This window comes from Liolophura sinensis, chromosome 1 (assembly GCF_032854445.1).
Source record: "Liolophura sinensis isolate JHLJ2023 chromosome 1, CUHK_Ljap_v2, whole genome shotgun sequence".
Classification (NCBI taxonomy): Eukaryota; Metazoa; Mollusca; class Polyplacophora; order Chitonida; family Chitonidae; genus Liolophura; species Liolophura sinensis.
Genome location: NC_088295.1, coordinates 44,293,522 through 44,315,356, shown reverse-complemented (window position 1 = coordinate 44,315,356; position 21,835 = coordinate 44,293,522). Strand labels below are relative to the sequence as shown.

Sequence of the window (21,835 nt, the reverse complement as noted above, 5' to 3'; positions counted from 1 at the left end):
AACGTAATTGTCTTTTCCAAAATATCTGTGACACGCACACATTTATCTTCCGCAATCTCAGAGAGATGCCCATTAATCAGGAACATGTTCACGAGAGCTGTAATATCAAAACTGACAAGGAGGATTTTCCAGATCCTGTGCGATAACTGGCCAGTTGACTTGGACAAAAGTCAAAAGAGTAGGGTGATTTTCTGAAATGCCAGAGGGATGATTGTGAAGCCATATAGCACCTGCAGGTGTTTAAGAGGTCACCACAGATCTGTATCAGTACCAACGTTTGCAACATAAGCCGACTAGAGGTCGTACAAGTGCAATATGACCAGACAATAGACGTAATAGACGTCTGAAGAATATCCCGACGGTAATCTGCAGTGTCTGACACACGTGGCCAGTTGACAGTGAGAGTGACACAATTACGCAGCATGCGCAAAGCCAGCTAATCAAGTAACTGATGACTCCTTCAGTCCTTAAACCACATGGCTCTACTATATGCCAGAACTGAGAATTCTGTATTACAGAAACTAGGCAATTGCCACAGGGAACCACATCAGAAAGTGAAATACACCCCTCCGTCATTGTAACACACTTCATTCAAACATATTTTTCAGCATCAAGAAATTCATCACAAATCTGCACTCCAACTTTTCACAGAGTTTTTGTTGCACATACATACTTTCAAAATTTTAGCGCTCCTAGGTGCTTTGGTTAACATGTAATTACTAAATGAAAACCATGATATTGAGCTGATTTGGCTGACAGTTAACATTCAACATCAAACAATGACTGCTCCTATATTGCATATTAGCGCAGCACAATGACCTAGATGCCTCACACCAATGTGGTCTCTGTGAATTCATGTCCATTTCATGCTGGCTTTCTCTGGGGTCATACATCGGAAGGTCTGCGAGCAACTTGCAAATGGTCGTGGGTTTTCCCCCGGGCTCTGCCCAGTTTCTTCCTACCTTAATGCAGTCCACCACTGTACAAGTGAAATACTCTTGAGGACAGCATAAAACACCATGTATAAATAAATATATTATATATGTCTCAGTGCTAGCTGTGAAACACATATTTATTTATTTATTTAATTGTCGTTTTATACTCAAGAATATTTCACTTATACAACGGTGGCCAGCATTATGGTAGGTGGAAACCAGGCAGAGCCTGGAGGAAACCCACGACCATCCGCAGGTTGTTGAGAGACCTTCTCACGTACGGCCGGAAAGGAAGCCAGCATGAGCTCATAATTATCTTCACCTATGACATGGCAGGAAGATATGTACCCTGACAACAGCACTGTAATGAGGGAGAGGTTTATTGATTGATTTATTTATTTATTTGATTGGTGTTTTACGCCATACTCAAGAATATTTCACTTATGACGTCAGCCAGCATTATGGTGGGTGGAAACCGGGCATAGCAAGGGGGAAACCCACGACCATCTGCAGGTTTTTGCCAGACCTTCCCACTTATGGCCGGAGAGGAAGCCAGCATGAGCTGGACTTGAACTCACAGCGACCACATTGGTGAGAGACTCCTGGGTCATTACATTGCTGTTTTTAGCACGCTAACCAAATGAGCCAAGGAAGCCCCGAGAGATTTATTGACTGAAGACTTTAGTATCTACCCTTACTGAAACTCACAAAACCAGTACAACTCAAGGTCAGGGATGGTCATTACATAGTCTGATCAGAGGATGCCAAATATCAGCAGAGGCTATACTTAATGAAGGTCACAAAACCAGTACAACTCAAGGTCAGGGATAGTCATTACAAAGCCTGATTAGAGGATGCCAAATATCAGCAGAGGCTGAAAAAGCCTAACTCACACTTAAATGCACTTTCTAATACACCTAAGATATTCAAGAAAGTAACAGTAACAGAAAGTTGTCCACTTGCTTTTCTGACAATTTAGATATATGGCAACTGTCACATAATCACATCGAATTCAGCGGGCAAAGGTTCAATCCCAGCCTTGGACAGGCAATTTTGTGGATATTTCCACTCCATGAATGGTTGCGGAGCCTTCGAGACAACAAGAGGTTAATGCTTGCCTGGCCATATTTAACGGTTGTTGAAGATCACTTGTCTTTCTCCTATATGATGTGGATATTTGTCATGTCATGTCATGTCATGGATACCACATGTGAAACAGTTCCTCAGCAGCCTATGAAACTTTTGGTGATTTACAACAAGCACACCTATTTCATTTTATACCCACAAACTTACCGCCATAAAGTGAAAATTCTTCAATATGACGTTCAAATAAATAAATAAACCAAATCAGCCACATTCCTTTATGGTTCTGAATTTCTTTTCTTTCTTTACAGCTACATTTAACATGAATTCTGCATAAACTCTGCACATCCTACATTAATGACATATATTGTACATTATTTCAGCAAACATAATAACATTTTAAAACATTCCATATAATTCCTCTATACGACCTGTTTAAGATGAATTCCACACAAACACTGGACTGGTTACACTGATGACAAACGTGCACTTTGTACAATTCTCACATTCCCACTGAGGTACATCCTTTAGACCTCCTCCCTTATTTATTAAATGGAGTTTCATGCCGCACTCAAGCATATTTCACTCATACGACAACGGCCAGCATTATGGTGGGGGTAAACTGGGCAGAGCCCAGGGGAAACCCATGACCATCCGTAGGTTGATGGCAGACCTTCCCACGTATGGCCGAAGAGGAAGTCAGCGTGGACTTGAACTCACAGCGACCGCATTAGTGAGAGGTTCACAGGTAGCTGTGCTGCACCAGCCATACGTGGGAAGGTCTGCCAGCAACCTGAGGATGGTCGTTGGCGTTTACCGGGCTCTGCCCGGTTTCCTCCCACCATAATGCTGGTCGCCACTGTAAAAGTGAAATATTCTTGAATATGGCGTAAAACTCCAATCAAATAAATAAATAATGACCATGGGACACTTACAAATGGAGCTGATATCATCCGTGTCGTTGCCCTGGTCAGACAGGGGAGGCGTGCAGGTGTCGTCACGACTTGATGTTGGTGATTGGTCTCCGGTGCCGTATTTGTCAAGGTTCAGGTGTTGCGTATCTTGTATGCTCACTTTATCATAGCCGTACAGCCCCAGCAGCTCGTTCATCGTTGTCTCTGCATAATCCTATCAAACACACCGGAATGGCAAACACCTGTTAATAGCAGTTCATGACAACATTCGGAGCATAGATCAGGAAGGACAAATGACTATTAGCTGTTTCCCAGTAGCCAGCAATGGCCATGCGGACATATTGTCAACAGACTGGGATCAACACCTAACTACTTTCAGTATGAGAACAAATATACCTAATTATATTTATTACATTGGATTTGTTTTTAAAATTTTTTTTCACTTAATTGTGGTTGGTCAGGTTTTCAAGTGGCGGCAGCTCGAGTGCCAGAGTAACCAAATGCCCAATGCAAGGAGCCTGTATTGAAGGCTGTAAGATCTTCCCTATCAAGATGAATTGTTTTTCCTGGAACTGACAAAATCAATCGCAGTACCTGGATGTGTGTAGATTTTTCATGTGAAGTCATGTTTATTGGCATAAAATCTGGACCTATGTTTGCAGCATCTCTGTGAGAAGATTGTCTGTTCAACATAATCAGCTTCTTCACATCATTACACATATATGGTTGTATAATATTTAATATGCTTTGCCTACATCACTATTCTGCCCTTCCTGCACTGTACTTCTGTGATGGTGAGGGGAGTTGCTGGAATATGAATCTTAAATAATTACGACAAAGATAGATTGAAAATTTGCCATATTTCAGGTTCAAATCACAATTCCAGACTTTTGTACAGAGAAATAGCATTGCTGATGCAGAGAAATTCCTAACAGACACCTGGAAATTGAAACAGTTACTTGTATAAATGCAGCCGTACATGTTGATATCACATATGACTACCTGGTATCCACACATGTTGATATTAAGGCGTGCATATTACATGTGACTACCTGGTATCCACACTTATATTGATATTAAGGTGTCCATATTACATGTGACTACCTGGTATCCACACTTATATTGATATTAAGGTGTGCATATTACAAATGATTACCTGGTATCCACACTTTATGACCGCATTTGTCATGAGGTGATGCCCAGCATTATCTTACCAACATGCTATCCAATGACAGACATCCAGGACAGATTACAAACGACCACTGACACATGGTTATACCAATAACTAGCAGACATTGACTAATGTCTGTGTTTTGTGCAGAGTACTACTGTATGTCACTAGTCTTCGAAGTGTTGACATATTTCACAGTTAGATGACAAATGTGACCGCTGTAAATGTCTTGCTACTTCAGGCTTGTCATTCAGCATAAGGGGATAGGCTAAGTAGCGGTCAGCATCAGGTCATTGACATGGCACTTCAGTGAGGTGGCACTACAAATATAGATGACATGCTGACATATATTGAATTGTTTTCAAAATAACAGTCCAGAGAACTAGTACGACGGACTAATAGACAAGGTGCAAATTTATAGTCACGCCCCCACCCCCTTCCCCTTGGACATGGTGGTCAGGATTTATTCGACAAATGACTTTTGAACAGTCTTAATTACTTTTCAAGATACCTTGCCCAAAAGATTATGCTACATGTGAACACCTGCTTATGAAGCCATGTCCACCGACAGACAGATGTCCACACAGCATTTGCACGATGTCATCAATATTTTAGCATTGGGACCATCCTATTGCGTTTGGAAACTCCATCGAGATGTGACAACAGTAATCAGGAACATGAAGCTAGGAATTCAGTGCTATGATTTATAAAAAATATTATTGCCACCTTGTTATCTCCACCTTCAGAAACTTCGTCACTCTTCAAGATGATCTCTACTGCATACACAGATAAAATGTTTCTTACCTGCAAAGAACAAAAGTGGAGCAACCCACAAGACGTATTTCTTATCCCTACAAAACAGTACTTTTTTATTTATTTTTTTAAGAATTTTATTCATTGATTTTATACGACTGTGGTTTTATGCGGAAACATCGCAGTTATATCACAGCAGTCAGAATATAACTGTTCTCTGACAAGTACATGTACCAGACCAGCAAAAACTGCATTTGAATGTGTATCTTCATTGGCAACTTCATGAGCAACTTCACTGCCAACTTCATGAGCAACTTCACTGCCAACTTCATTGGCAACTTCATGAGCAACTTCACTGCCAAATTCATTGGCAACTTCACGAGCAACTTCACTGGCAACATCATGAGCAACTTCAATGGTCAACGCTGCAGCTATCAGGACCTTGACAAATGAGTCCTGAAATCTACCTCTAGTCAGGTTCATGGAAAAACCCCTCCGCACCCTCGCCCCACCCCTACCACCAATTTACACCCCACCCAAGCACTACTGCTGTCATCGGTGAGAAACAATCTTCAGCATGACATTAAACACCACTCAAATAAATAAATCACTGATCAATGGTCCTTGCTTTGGTAGCAGCTAGTAAATATTCCACAAAATAAATTTATGGTTACTTCTATATATATATATATAAACAGGTATAAATATTTCATAAAAAAACTTCAATTAAATTCTGTAGGAGTGACAAACCAGTCTCCCGTTTCCTGTTAGTTCCGGTTGCCAATGCTGATTTAAGGTGGCACAACAACTCACATGGCAAAATGCATGTCTAGTACATCATGTCAGCCCATTCTTGTTATAGAGCTGATAAATTCACTCTTTATTTCCGTCTTTACTTACAACACAGATACAGAGACCGAAGATTCACATGATAAAATTCTCCATATGTAACATTCTCAGAATAAGTAATACCCTCATTTAGCTGAATATCACCATGTGTAAAAAGCTCCACGAAACAGTGCAATTTACTGTTACCATGCTGATAAAACATTAATCTAGGGGCTGCCTGACAGTCATCAGTTGTCCAGGAGCTTCATTTCTGCTAGTCACCCACTAAGGTTACTTCATTTCCCTTTGATATTATATAATCTAACAGAGCCCACTGAGTCTCAATTTCCTACGCCCATGTATTCAGTGCAGATACAACTGCGTCTCTTCTACAGTGGCACGACCATAAATACTCCACATATCGCCATAAATGGTTCACAAAGTCAGCCACAGAAATCTGCTGGTTCCTGATAGCACTATAGGGTATGTTTGTGTCACCCAAAGTAGATTTAAACAAAAATCTTTTCAAACAGCAACTCTATCCTTTCATTGCAACAAACCCCCCAAAAAATCCCAGCTTAGTAGCTGAAAAGTCACCCTCCATTGTGTTATTATGAGACAAATTGCCATTTGTATGTGGTAACCTCTTAAATTTAAGAGAAAGGTTCAGGTGTGATCTCCAGGAAATCCAAGAATCCAAGGAAATCCCCCAAACTAACCGTATGTACACGTATGTGTACTTGGGGTTTTTATGTCATATTTAACAATTTTTCAGTCATATGACAACAAGGAATCACAGGTGTGTGTACATATGCTATGTCTTCTTGTGGCGAGGAGAGTCCATGTCACCATACTGCAGACATAACTGAAGTATCACATGCTGAAGACACCAGACATGACACCCAACCCAGTCATATTATACTGACACCAGTTAAGTTTCCTCATTTTAACCTCTAAGTGCTGAGTGCCAAGCAAAACAGCATCATGGACTGTTTTTTTTTTTATAAGTCTTTGTTATGGCCTGACCTGGATTGATCCAAAGTCTTCCGACTTTAAGGTGATCATTCTAAGCTTTGATCTTGCTCTACTGGCTGTAGAATTATTCGATGTTGGCGGTATCACCTATTAAAGCAACTGTCCTGTAAAATTGGCCTACAGGTTTCCCTCTCACTATCTGTTGACAGTATGACCAATTTGTGCTCTGAAGTTGATCTTCTGGATATACATTTAGTGGCTGTCAGAATTCACTAAAGCATGTGTACACTTATAAAATGTTGACCAATCAAAAGAATCAACTGTCAAATCAAATCACCTAAAGCAATTGTGCTGACTTACTGATATGCACTTATCACATGTTGACAGAATCACCTATTACAAAAAGCAATTGTTCTGTGAAGTTAACCCTCTAGATGTACACTTATCAGATAATATAAACTGTGCTGCAAAGTTGGGCAACATGATGTATACACTTATATGACAAAGTTGACCTCCTGGATACCTTCATGTACACGCTGTCATCAAATGTACGGGAATGTTACCCTACAGCATTTTCTCTTCTGCGTGAAAAAAACCCTCTAAAATGGCAGGGCTCTGAAACCCGCCATTTTTTTAAAGACAGCAGTCAACCTTTCAGCTTTTTCCCATGGTCAGTGACCTGCTTCAATTGTGCTGAATTGTGCTGCAAAACTGAGCCACAAAGATATACAGTTATCGGTATACTACGCTGTCATTGTAACCTAAACAATTAAGCTGCATTTTGACTTATTATTCAGGCAGGTTACAGACACTTCATTAACCTGTTGTGCACATCCCTAATCTGGTTAGATTTCTGCACTGTATCACCAAAGAGGGTTTCACTTTCAGTTAAGGGTTATGGAGATGGAAGAATTCTTGGCATAGTTCATTTAACCAACCATTTCTGCCCAGTATCTGGTGCCAAGCTATCTTCAGAGCAGATGTAGTTAAAACTCATGCATACTGGAATGAAACTTACTCAAGTATTATATACCACTGTGGCACTTAGCCCTGGCACAATTAATACAACAATTGCCTTGAGACTCAGTACCTTGTAAATGAGAACAGTTTTTTTCTGACAACACAGTAGCAATTTTATACAAGCACAATGTTGCAAAGTAAATAAAAGGCATTGAAAAGGAGACGAAAGGAGTTTTAGACACAAGCTACAGACGACTAAATGCCCCAAGCTGTATAATGTTTTCACTGAAAAAGCATATGATCTTGTACACAATACATACACCTATGATACATGATACTTACAGTGTTCAATATCTACAGCAAGTTAAACACAGCGCTACAGCACACCTAGGCTCTTTTCCTGCCAGTTCACAACAGGTGATCTACAATGTTCTGACAAAAGCACCTGCGTGGGTGAGACGACCACATTTTTAGTTCGATGAACAAGAGAGAGAATTCATGTAGTCCAGAAGACAGACAGGGCCTAATCCAGTTCATTTCAGAGTCAGATCCCCTTCCAAATGTTGATAAAAAGTGGTCCATTATTGGGCAAATACATACATGTACCAAGCTGAACCCTTTCAACCTAATGCTGTGCCCTTTGGAATTAAATAAGGGAACAGTAACATCCCTACAACACCTAGATTAGGGATAGAAAGAGGTTGAAAAGTTGCCCTTTTGATGCAGTGAAAGAAAAGACTGAAAAGATACCTTTTAAAACGAAGTAATGGTAAAGATTTTCAAATACCTTTGACAGGACGAGTTCCTTAAGGCAGCACAAGTAGGTAGACATCTGACGGCAGAGAAATCAGAGCACAGGACTACTCAGAACTAAACATCATTACCTGTCAGGGGACATCGCTTACAGACAAGGGTCATTGGAGTCAACAGCAGTCTTATAGGAAGCTAATCAAGCGATGAAAGCTCTATCATCAAGTAGTTTGTTAGTCTGTGTGGGGGTGATGGTGCTGTAAACCTAGACCATGCCACTCTGAATTGTAGTCTTGCAATGTTGTCCTCAAATTGGGATATTTGGCAGACCACAGGGCTCTTGAACAGCAGTACCCTTGCTGTGGTGACCTCAAAGGTAAGTCAAGCGGAACACCCTGGGAATCACTTTACAAGGGTGCATTGTTGGAGGGAACCTGACACCATGGAGTTGAAGTTACCACAGTAACTGACACTCCTTAAATCAGTAATAATTGAACTCTATTGGTAATTGGATAAGTCAAATTAGAGTGATATTCGATCAGCCCAGCTCTACTGACAATGAAATTACCATCCCAGTTCACCATCCTCTCCCCTGAAGAACACATTACCAATGTTTCCTGTTATTAAGAGCCGAGTGCAGACAGTTCTTTAATATGTTTGTATATTCAGCATAAAAAATTATCAATTTAAACTCGCAAGGGTTAGACTGAAATTATGTTGAAGGAAATACATGTATCTAGAGTCTAATGGATAAATCCTCAGTACAACACACAGGAGTCAGACTATGAAAAAAAATGATCACCATGCCTACATGGTACATACATTTATCTGGTGAGGTCCACTGACACTCTCTGAAGGAGTCTAGGAACTGTGTCTGGCGGAGTCTAGAGACAATGCCTTGAGGAGACTCGGGACAATGTCTTGTGAGATCTAGGGACAATGTTTGAACGAGCCTAGGGGCAATGTCTGCAAGGGTCTTGGGACAGTATCTGGGGAGCCTATACACAGTGTCTGGAGGAGTCTAGGGATAGTGTCTGGAGGAGTCTAGAGACAGTGCATGGAGGAGCCTATGGACAATGTTTGGAGGAGCCTAGGGGAGTTGTCTGTAGGAACCTAGGGACAATGGACGAAACTAGGGATAATTTATGGTAGTTTCTAGGGACAATGTCTGGTAGTTTCTAGGGACAGTGTCTGGAGGATTCTAGGACAATGTATGTAGAAGCCTAAGGACAATGTCTGGACAAGTCTAGGGACAATGCCTGGTGAGGTCTAGGGACAATGTCCAAGCAGAGCCTTGGGGCATCAGTCAGTCACAAACTCAGAACAAACTTTCCTCCTCACAAGATTTATATAACCACATATACCACTGGAGACTGATAATTTACACTGATAGTAATCGTGTATTTCTACTGGTTCTACAATTGCAAATGGTGTTAAACCCGTGTGTTACAAATTCATCAGTCTATGATTACATTAGGGACTCATTACAGGGTGAACATCAGTAGTGGAAGCCAGAACCAACTTACTGTTTTTAGGGGGTGGGGGTGGGAGGGGGAGGTTTAGCCGCAAGTTTGAGCCAAGGGTTTTACATCATGGGCAGCATCCTTAGATCTTGTGTTCCCCAGGTTCAAGCGTAGATACACCCTTAGCCAGTCAGGTCTACAGGTTAATAATATTACACAAAGTGTAAGATGATAGGAAAACCTAGCAAGCCCCGATTCTCCTACATAGCTGGATACTCCAGTGGCAGACTCTGGGCCAGTGTTTGTTATAAAGGCTCAGATAACGGAATACACAAGCATTTGACAGCTGCAAGCAGTAACTCAGTACCCCCACCCTATCACCACTCACCCGACCAACAGAGACTGAATGATATTTTGTACTCATAGCCCACCCTCTCCTCCCCCATTCCCCTAAAACAGCCAGGGCTTCTGTCACCTTTCTAAATTACCTGAGATTCATTTCAGGCAGAAATGACTGGTGTTAAATGAGAGAAACACTGGTATGATTTAATACTTCTAATTACTGCAGGGCCATGCATGCAGGTGGAGCTGGAAAGTCACCATAATAAGAACTGAGTCACACCTATACGGCTGAGACATGCTGTAAAGTCGCCTGACTCGGTCACCAAAGAACAGAATCCCCACAAGATTGCAGAACACTTTACAAGAACAACATTAGCCCAAAACATTTGCATAAGAAACTTTGTAAGTGTAGACTGGAGTCTCAGATTCTGGCTAGACGGGCAATTGGTTGGAGCCTTCCTGTTCTCATACATAGAATTAATCATAAGGTCTTATTGATTCAGTAAGGAAACCCGGGTGAAACCGGAGCCTTCTCCCACAACCCTGGGAGCCCATCCTGAGTGGAATTACTGAAACCCGATAGTCTAGGGTTAGGCAGTTTTCGACTGAGAGAGCTCTGGTCACAACTATCTAGTTTATACTACTGGTTCGTCCTGCATCAAATTTCATCACAATCATGACACATAAATAGTCAAGCAAATACAATTATCCCGAGGCATTATGAAGGAATAAAAATGGACAGGGTGGTAAAAATCTTGGGAGAAGAAAAGTAAAGGAGTGTCGTATTTCTCCTTTAGAAACCAATCTTCTGATCTGGCTATTCATATCCCAATACACACACACACACACACACCAGATTCAAAAGTGTTCCAGCTTTTTCTGCCCCTAATACATCACCATTATACTGTGTTACCCAGGCTCCTGAATGTAGACAATCTGTGTGGAGTAACATGTATGAACATAGAACAATGGTCCCTCAGAACAAGGACAGGATTTCATGCTATCATTATCAACTGTCAATTTCAAACTATTACAGACACCCATAAGCAATAAAGTGCAAGTTCCCCCAACACAGGTCATGCACTTGTAGCATCATTTTACATGTGTACATCGGTTACGTGTACATTTATATCTAAACAGGGAAATATGTACATCACAACTATCTAAAATGCATGTAATACATGCCTGTATTTTATTAACAAGGGACATACACATCAACATGCTATTGAATTTAAACCTTACAATGTTTATTCAAGTAAATTTATTTCAACATTTTAAATTAGTCAAATATATGTTAATGAAGGCTAGTTTTAGACATTAGTTTACAAAGTTTTTCCTTGACGTTTCGTCCTTAATAATACATGCACTGTAGTGATGAGGAATTATTACATTACTTCCATCAACACCAAATCCAATCCAATTTTTGCCATCATTTTAGAATAGCCCAAATAATTACTTTTCACAAAATATGAGCATTGTTTGTGCACACGTTACTGTTCAAAATGGGTAATAAAGTTTCATGAATTTATAAAGCATATCACACTTATTCAATTTTTCAGAATCATGTTAACAGAAGAAATAGTACAGGTAGGAGTCTGATATTTACTGAAAGGCAATAATTTCCACTATTCTTTGTATTAAAATACAGAAAATTTGCATTAGCACATATAGATTTTATGCCAAATTCTCAGTAAGGTAGTAATTAAAAGATGGCATAGCATCTTTAAATTAAAAAAAATATATTACTGCTGTTAAAATTTAACATGTTAAATTTATAAATGTTCTGAGACTCTGAGTTCTGAGAGTTCTGAGTCTATAGTTTTTCATTGTGGTACTTGCCCATTTTTTCTCCCTAATATATGAATTACAGTGATGATCTATCATATTAACTTTTCATAAATTTAAAAAAAAAATCACAAACTTTATTATTAGACAGATGATATGGGTTGGTTCCCTGCCACAAAACCCAGCAGTAAGGCTAAGTTTACTGCGTTTTTGTCCAGCCTTGTCTGCTAACAGCACAGGCCTGCACTCCAGCATCATCAGTTCAGGGTAGGGTTACAAATTACTTTGTTTGGCTGAGAGCTGGGCCTCTGGTAATTTGACATCCCATTCCAGATAGACTGTATACTGTTACCAGTATAACGTTGAAAGTTCAACAAGCTTCTGTAGAAATGGCAGCCAGAGGTGTAGGGTTGAGAATCAGTCGCAGGGTATACATGTAGTAATATGTTTGTCAACTTCGGGTTTAGTTGTTTGAATTAAATGTTAAATTTCTCTTTTCTGTCATGATCAACATGGAACTATTAAAAGCAATTTAACAGCCATATCGTACAAGAAAGTTTAAATAAGTACTGTATTTTAACTGCGAGCTGTTTTTGCACTTGGAAATGATTGACAAGACAATGTCATATTCAACCTTCGTACGCCAGGTTGTATTTCACTATGTAATTTTGACATGAAAAATCGACATAGCCTAAATGTGGACTATCAATCATACTTATATTCTGACTGATTTCTAACTGTATACGGCCTCTCTATGTGACATGACTGCCAGGGAGAAATCCACATGAATCTACAGATTACTCAGAGGCATATTTATCCTCTCCACATAGTGTTGCTATTTGCATTTATTTATTTATTTTGATTGGTGTTTTACGCTGTATTCAAGAATATTTCACTTATATTTATTGATTTATTTGATTGGTGTTTTATGACCTACTCAAGAATATTTCACTTATACGACGATGGCCAGCATTATGGGTGGGAAGAAACCAAGCAGATCCCCATGGAGACCCATTTGCACTGGTATATATATATATATATATATATATGTGTGTGTGCAGATGGCTGTCATATTTGCACCATGTACAAAATATTTGTACTGGTATGTGCAGATGCAACTTTTGAACTATTGCTAGGCAATATATAGCCATTTTTTAAATGTATGGACTACTACAGTAGATAACTGTCATGCAATTTGCACTATGTCCATGCAGCTATATCAACAGCTATCCTGTCCATTTGCCTGCTTTGGTTGTGATATTGCTTAGCCTTTCAGTAAAACCAATTGCACATTCACAATACATGGATCTACAGCATTCCCCTGCAAAAGCCCCTGATAAAAACATACAGCATGTCTATGAAAGAGATATCAAAAACTTGAGCTACCCAATGCCACTTAGATGTACAGAGCTAAAAACAATGCTGGTGTCACTAAAACATTATGCAACAGACACCAAACACGACACTGCACATAAAGTTACAACCAATTTAATGCCAGACCTATTTATTTTGTTCCATTCAGTTTTGACGTTTATTGCTAACAAATTATCCTACAGTTTCCACTGCAGGTGTGCACCATACACAGTGCATGCCCTATACATTTGTCCAAAAAAAATTACAAATTTACAGGCAAATAAAATATTCTACTTATCCAACAAGTCCCACAATTCTATGTTCACTGAACTCTCACAATAAAGCAAAGTGAGTAACTTAGCACTGAACATTTTAGGTCAAATACAGTGCGTACAAGCAGACTATTTCACTTGAAGCTCATCAGCTGAGCCTGGCATTGCCATCATGCGGATACTACGATCTGGTATATGAGGATCAAAGGACTGCGAGTATCTGGTAGCAACAATGGTCTAAAGTGACCCTGCTAGGACAGGTTGGTTAATATCACTGGGACACAATGTATAAACGACTGTCCTTCATCACACCATTGCTACCAGTCTCATTAAATGACCATGTGACAGAGAACTACCCGCAAACTGACCTACAATTCAGGTGGACTAAGGTTTATAAATATACATCAGCTGTAGGCAGTAAAGCTTGTTACCCTACTGACCAATGGATCATGCTTGGATTGGGGCTGCAGACTTCAACAAACAGGGGTGTTTTCTCTTGGAAAGTGATGAATTGCATTGATGTGGTTAGTCACCTGTCCATGGCATGTTAACCAAAGGTGATTTTGGAATGTCCGTGACCTCACAGTGACCCTGGTTCATTCAGCTAACCAACAAATACATCATAACATCTGCTACATTTGTTTTCAACACGAATGACTAGCTACCACTAATGAGGTTGCAATGAACAACCATAAAGTGATGGCACAACTGAACTTTAACTTTTTTTTTATCATGGTGTTTAATCAGTTCATGTACTTACCTTACCTGAGCTATTACTTATACAGGTATTCCTTTCTTAATACAGAACTATTAGCATCTTTCATACTTTCTGGAACATGGAATGGTTGATTGCATAACACTAACTATGCTACAAAATGACCTACAATTTCACCCAAACAAGTGCATTTTTAGACGCAAATAAAGGTCATCAAATATTACCTTTGGCACTGAAACTTACATTTTTCCTCTTGGATATCACCGTACTTTCCAAGCGTTCAAAACAGCTTTTAAAAATCGATAGAACTTAAAGGATCAGACCCAATGTGCAACTTAATCATGGATGAAATTTTGGGTCGTTCACTGTATGCTTTCCTTCAAAAGTCTATACCAGCATAATGACCCAGGAGCCTCTCACCAGTGCGGTCACTTTGAGCTCAAGTCCAGCTCATGCTGGCTTCCTCTCCAGCCGTACATGGGAAGATCTGGCAGCCCGGTTTCCTCCCACCATAATGCTGGCCGCCGTTGTTTAAGTGAAATATTCTTGAGCAGGACGTAAAACACCAATGAAATAAATAAATAAATAAACAAATCAAAAGTCTATAAATATGATGTGCATCATAAGCTCTAATCCATAAACATGTTTTCACACTAACTACTGTGTAACACGGTCCTTTATCTCCATTAACTAATTTACTTCAGTACATTAATCATCTGTCTTTTAAACTTTAGTTAATAATAACCAAATGAAATAGCGTATTTCATCAAATATTAATGATATCTGAAAAGTTGTGTGGATAACAAGTTGGAGTGAAACTAATTCATGCTATGTCATAAAATATGTGTAGAAGTACTTATGGTCGAAATAAGGTGTGCTTCAAAAACATGTACGTCAACTGACCTGGCAGTTATTTTTATACCAACTACAATCAGTTGTTCTAATTAAGTTACAATAAAGTTTTACTGAGATTTTGATTCCGTTTTTTTTTTTTTAATTTTTCTCTCCATGTAAATTTTTGAAAAAAAATCCCTATACCCCTTGTCCAGGATAACTAAAAGTCCCTACACACCCACATTATGTTTTTAAAAGAGGATCAGCTTATGCCCAAAAAAGATATTTTTTTAAGTTAGACCATATGAAGCGTATATAGTCCAATGCTTACATTTGGTAACTGTTATTTGACATGTTCCACAAATAAGATAAAAGCAGGCCATATACAAATTATATCAAAGGTTGTTGGAAAAATGTTACTGTTAACAGCTGACTGGCATCAAAACAGCTGCCAATCATTTGATAACCTAACATAAACTTTCATGAGATTCAAAGTTGCTTGCTTTTTTTCCCAATTACCAGAGTGTAAGAATTTGATAACACAGTTTTTCCCACAAAGGAGATACAATGAGTCCTAATGACCTGACCAACTTAGGGCAATATTCCTCACAATGCGTGTGCCGCTCCCTACACTTTACATCACTGCCACCACAAGACAAGCTTGATCTTTGGAGCCAGTGAGACGCACCTAGGCTTCTTCAGGCTAAGCCTCACCACTGGTGTCCTCATGCAGAACTGTTCAATCATCATTCAGCAATAAAATTATTCCACCTGTTGGTTAGAATTATGCTGTGTACACATTAGATAAAGAAGTTGTATGTGTATAGAGTGTCATTAGAAACAAATGTCGAGTTTTTGTGTTTTCTCACATCACTTCCTGCCTCATCACCATGACCCCTAGTGATCTCTGCATTGTTTAAGATTTATGTACAAAATTTGCTATATATATATTACATATATACAATATGTATGTTTATACAGTTTTCTTTTGAGCTCTCAAAACCAGTCCTCTCTACTGATTTCAAGTAAACCTATAATCATAAGAAATTGAGCTAGTATATGATAATTATATCTCTGAACATGATTAAAAGAATGCGGTCCATGTACCACAATTCCGTCTAAGCTCCCCAAACAGTGTTATGCATGTACCTACTACATATATACATCATGTACCCTATGTAATATATATTCCCGATGAACATCCGCTGAGGCTGTATTGAAGATATTCTGAGAAGGCAGTGAACCCAGAGCTAAGGTTTCCTTTCTGTGCTAGGTTACACCAGGCTGGAAGCGTTTCAGGTTTCACCCTTTGGATGCCATTATTAGTTAGTCATGAACCCAGTCTGTGTGATATGGGGTGTTTTTCTACTCTCCGATTACCAGTTTTAATAATTTGCCTGATGAAGTGGGTCTGCTGAAACTTGACACCCTGACAGCTGGTAGTCTGGTAAAAAGCAAGCTTCTTGATGCAGAAGCCGGCCATTGCAGCATTCAATGTATGCCTTAGACCTACTTCAACTACAATGCACTGGGCCCTCTGTGGGCTGAGGATTGATTCAAGTGTCTGCTAAAATACCTCTACATTCACACCCAAAGAACAAAGATTCATTTGTCCTCTCTCTACATTCATACAGGAAAGAGCAGGCTTCACTTGCCCTGCACCTAACATATATGAACCACAGACATTGATAACTTTTTGTGAACTTCAAATGAACACCTGATGTGCAAATCATGTCATTCTTTCTCAGGGCGGAAGACTACAAATGCCATTCAAACATGTTAAAACTACAAAGTTTCAGCAGTTTAATGTTGGCCATAATCCATATGTTAAATTAAAGCCATCTAACCCACCAGTTAAAAAATACATACAGACAGAAGAATGGTAAGAAGTTTGACTTAAAAGTGATGTCTCTTACAAGCATATGGGCAAAGTAGATGACTTTTACCTGCTGACACACAGGCTGAGAGTTCAAACCCAAGCCTTGCACAGGGAGTTTCTAGACTCTCCCTGTACTTATCAGTTTGATCACTCTTATGTGAAAGTTCATCCATGACTAGCCATAGATCAGTGCGTGATACATGTACGTATCCCACGCCCTCAAGTTTCCTCCATCATTAATACTGACTTCTACCACATTGGTGAAAAATAATAGTGTTGGGTGATAGAAAAATAATCAAATAAATAAATTTCAATAGATTTTATTTCACAATGATTTTACCCCTAATCACTATTCCCAGTACTGCATGTAAGATGACACAATTAAATTGTCAGCTTCACGTTATACGTATCGGGTCTGTTCATATTCCTAGCAGCTCAGCCTAAAGGGAAACTATGCATATCTTTATACTGAAATATACATGTAGTAGCACAATAGTTAATACTGTATCACTTTGGGCCCAAAGTTTTTGATGGCACCCAAACTCTCAAGGTTTGAATTAATCCTTGAAAGTAAAAACTTTTTTCAGTTATAGGCCCGGTTTTGCAAAGCAACACAATACTATTTTTTTCTTTGAGAATTACTCCATGTTCGCAAAAAATACCATCTTAGGCATGCAATTTTCTGAGCTTGGAACCTTGCATGACACAGAGGCCCTGAAAACCTTTGTTTTTTAAATACATTTACCTATAAAAAGTCCGATTTATTCAATTTTGACCTTGAGGCTACATCAATTAAAAAATGCAATCTACACATTATGGAATGATCTCATATATACCCCTTACAATGCACTGTATTTTGTGCTTACACTTTGTCACACTTAAGAAGACAGAGTACATTGTGGTGTCATAGGAGAACACAAAGCATCAGTGTGCAAGACGGCGAAGTCTGCTGTTGCCAGTCCTCATAAATCAATGATACTTGGAATACACAGCTATAAACCATAGTCTCTTTACACGCACGTATTGGTATCCCTTCTAGATAAATTGGCCATTGTTATATTCCCCGTACGACAGACCACCATGAAACCATGCATCAGCAGCTGCATCACCCATGCACAGCATTCGCCACCACATACATGTAACATGATCAACAGCCGTGGCCAAACCTATACCTTACTCTCATTACTCCACATACTTGACACCATATTTAGACGCAGTTTATAAGTCAGGTCTTCGTTAAACTTTTAAGCAGGTGGGTGATATTAGCACACCCAGATTTTGCGTGTGCAGAGGTGTTGGAGTGTGGCAGCACGCCGCAAACTGGAAGGCCTTTTCCAGTTTCACCTGTCTCCAATTTTTGCAATGAATGACACGTACAATTAAGCAACCAAGCTGACTTACAATTTACATGTACCTTCATGTATCCATCACGGGAAATCATGATGACATTCTTTCAATTGCTATGAAACAAGAGGATTCAATCCTGGCCTTGGACAGGGAACTGTCAATTCCTCCACGCCTACTGTTTGTGGGAGTTTGGTTTAAATAAGCGCTCCTCCAGCAGCTTGAGGCTGGCGTCTAGTCGATTTTACAAAATTGTCTCTAATTTGCATTAAACGTGCCCAGTAGTTTTGTAGTCATGATATGGTATAAAACTGACCAACACGCTTCATTCACAATGGAGGTTGTTCACATGTTCACATTGGAAACCAAGATTATCTTCAGTTGTCCAGGATTTCAGATTTTAACAAATGCACGTAAGGTGGTGCAAAGTAGCCCATCAGAAATATATCCATTGGGAGGAGACCTTTTAAGAGTATCTTGTCTGATGTATTGACAGAACATTTAATCCAATTTGCATTTTTTAAAATTTAATTAATTCAGAAATTTTGAAAAGAGTGGTTTTAGAATTCCCATAATTATTATCTCCTTGTTTATTCTCATTGTTGACTGATCATTTCGTAATGTTTAAACGTTTCTCTAATGGTACGCAAAAGCTGACAGCATAATTATTTTGGATTCTGCTCTGCTAAACTGAAAGCGTATTTCCAGCTGCTGTGACAATTAAATACACGAGTTACTCCCTTTGATTCATGCTCACTTCGTTCAGCGGCCGCTGACAAGTTACGTATGTGTGCCCAGTTTACTTATATGTTCAATGTATGAAATCACTATGCTCCATCCACTAAAAATAAATGAGCAAATCCTCTTAATCCGAGACTCTGAATATGTGTAGCCTAAATACACACTGTCATTAAACTTGGCTGTTTCTGTTGTTTCTATGAAATGACGATCGCGATGGAAGAATGACGTTTGCTCGTGTTTTATTCCTGCTACTGTGGCAGCAAACTGATGACAGGTTAAGCTAATTGTGAAGTGCGGTCATTGTCTAATAAAAATTATTACTTGTCTAATAAGGTAAACCTTCTCCAATATTTTTTGATATTGTCTCAACTTTTGGACTCGAGTTTGGCCTTGCGGTTTCTTATCAACAATTGGGGTGTCACCTGGTGGCCAGCCCGGGCTCCACCTGCCTTGAGCAACTGGACTCAGTGACACTCCTGAGGTCTTCTATATAATCTAATGCCTTTAAAAGCCACTTGTCTTCCACCAATAGGCCACTCTGCAGAGCATATCTGTGTGTCACATATGGGAAAGTGCACCAGTACCTTGCTAACAGCTGGTGGTTTACCCTGGGGATTTCGGTTTCCTCCACTCAAAAAAGTGACCTCCATTACATAAGCAAAATCATTAATAATTATATCTACACATGCTAAACAAGATGTTGATGAATCACTGTATATAGACCCAATGATTTGCTTGCCTTTGGGGTCATGGCATAGACAGCTGGCCTCACTTCACTTCACTAGCTCATAAACCATAAGTCACTGGTTCAAATCCAGCTCTTGCTAAGCAGGCTGTGGCCTTACATCAGGATGGTGGTTTGGTGTCTGGCAAGCTGCAGATGTGTCTCTCATATATAAACCTGATTGCCCCCATATACATGTAGACTTTGATTTGGAGTACAGATTAAAAACTCCATCGAGATTATAACTACATTCAGTGCGTCTTACTTTAACTCAGAAAATATAAATGTGAAAACATCAAAATAATGATTTTGATAACTTATGGACAGTAACCAGTACAGCACATTTAACACAGAATCTTCTATCTCCATTATCACTCAATCAGCCCTGATTATGTCACACTTGTACATCTCTCTCGAATCTCAAGGAGTGTGGCTAAATTTTAATAACCATTTATAATTGCTGGAGATATTCATAAAGTCCTGAAATTGACAGGATCCACTGTTTTCAGAGTGCGCAATGTAAGGCATATTACTTGTGGAAATATAATGCCTTTTCAAACTGCCCATGCTCAGCTGTAAGAGCACACATTCATTTTTACATATACAACATTGTGATGATTTTCTATTCAGTAAAGATCAGATGTCTCTGATCTGTCTACAATATGAGCATGATAGACTGAGTTCTGTGAACTGGGTAAAATTTCTTGCATCATATCTAAGAAAGGCTTTACCCATCTTTCATACCTGGGTGGCTGAATAGCTGAATTAGCTATTAAATCATACCTGATAAAAACAGGAAATACATATCCCATATAAACTTGGAAAACATAACCTATGAGTGAAATCTGCTTTCTTTTATAATTATATAATAAATCTTTTATAAGTCAGGTGAAATAAGCTTACATTAAAAGTAAAATTCACATTATCCTATAATCACAGATCTAAAAGAGGATTACCTATGCTACATTTTTAGTGTAGAATTTCCAATTTCTATTGCAATGATATATACATGAAGTAGGATTTCCAATGGCAATGATAAATATCTGGGATGGAATTTCCAATTGCAATGATAAATATATGGGATGGAATTTCCAATTGCAATGATAAATATATGGGATGGAATTTCCAATTGCAATGATAAATATATGGGATGGAATTTCCAATTGCAATGATAAATATATGGGATGGAATTTCCAATTGCAATGATAAATATATGGGATGGAATTTCCAATTGCAATGATATATACCTGGGATGGGATTTCCAGAGGCAATGATATATACCTGGGATGAGGCTTCCAGTGGCAATGATATATACCTGGGATGAGATTTCCTGAGGCAATGATATATACCTGGGATGAGAGTTCCAGTGGCAATGATATATACCTGGGATGAGATTTCCAGAGGCAATGATATATACCTGGGATGGGAGTTCCAGAATCAATGATATATACCTGGGATGGGATTTCCAGTGGCCTCCATATATATCCTTATACTTTTATCATGCCCTGGTCATAATTCATTATTGTGAGTTCTCCTACCATCTGAATGCAGAGCACGGTCTTGGTGCCAAACAGTTCAAGAATCTCTTGTCATACAGACATATCACCGTTCATTTATGCTTATCCAATTTTCCAAATTGTTTAATACAGTTGAAGGTAATGATATTTGATTCTTAAGAGGTTGTCAATCAAGCAGTGTATGCTGTGCTGAGTGTACTGTAATACTGCTGTATAGAGTGTGAGGTTTGCCTGGTGTACAGCATTGCTAGAGTTTGTGTGCCAGTAGCATAAACAGACTAGTGAGAGTGGGAAATTTGATCAGTGTAACATAAGCCCTTGAGAGAAGCTGAAGTCTAAGCATATGTCCCAGAGAGTGTGGTACCATACCCTTAACCCTCCACCACTGACAGACACTGTGACCCCAATACTACCATTACACAGGAAACTCTCAGCCTAATATATATATATATATATCCTATACATGCCACATATATACCCTCTACCTAAAATCTTCA

General features: G+C 39.1%; 1 protein-coding gene across 1 annotated transcript in view; it reads right to left on the bottom strand.

The window, feature by feature from the left end:
- The window catches only part of LOC135482061 (sine oculis-binding protein homolog), a 44,469-nt gene that overhangs the window by 14,267 nt on the left and 8,367 nt on the right, over positions 1–21,835 (bottom strand). Inside the window, exon 2 of the mRNA XM_064761892.1 lies at positions 2,954–3,146. Within this exon, the coding sequence (XP_064617962.1) occupies positions 2,954–3,146 (193 nt within the window). The remainder of the gene's footprint in view (positions 1–2,953; positions 3,147–21,835) is intronic.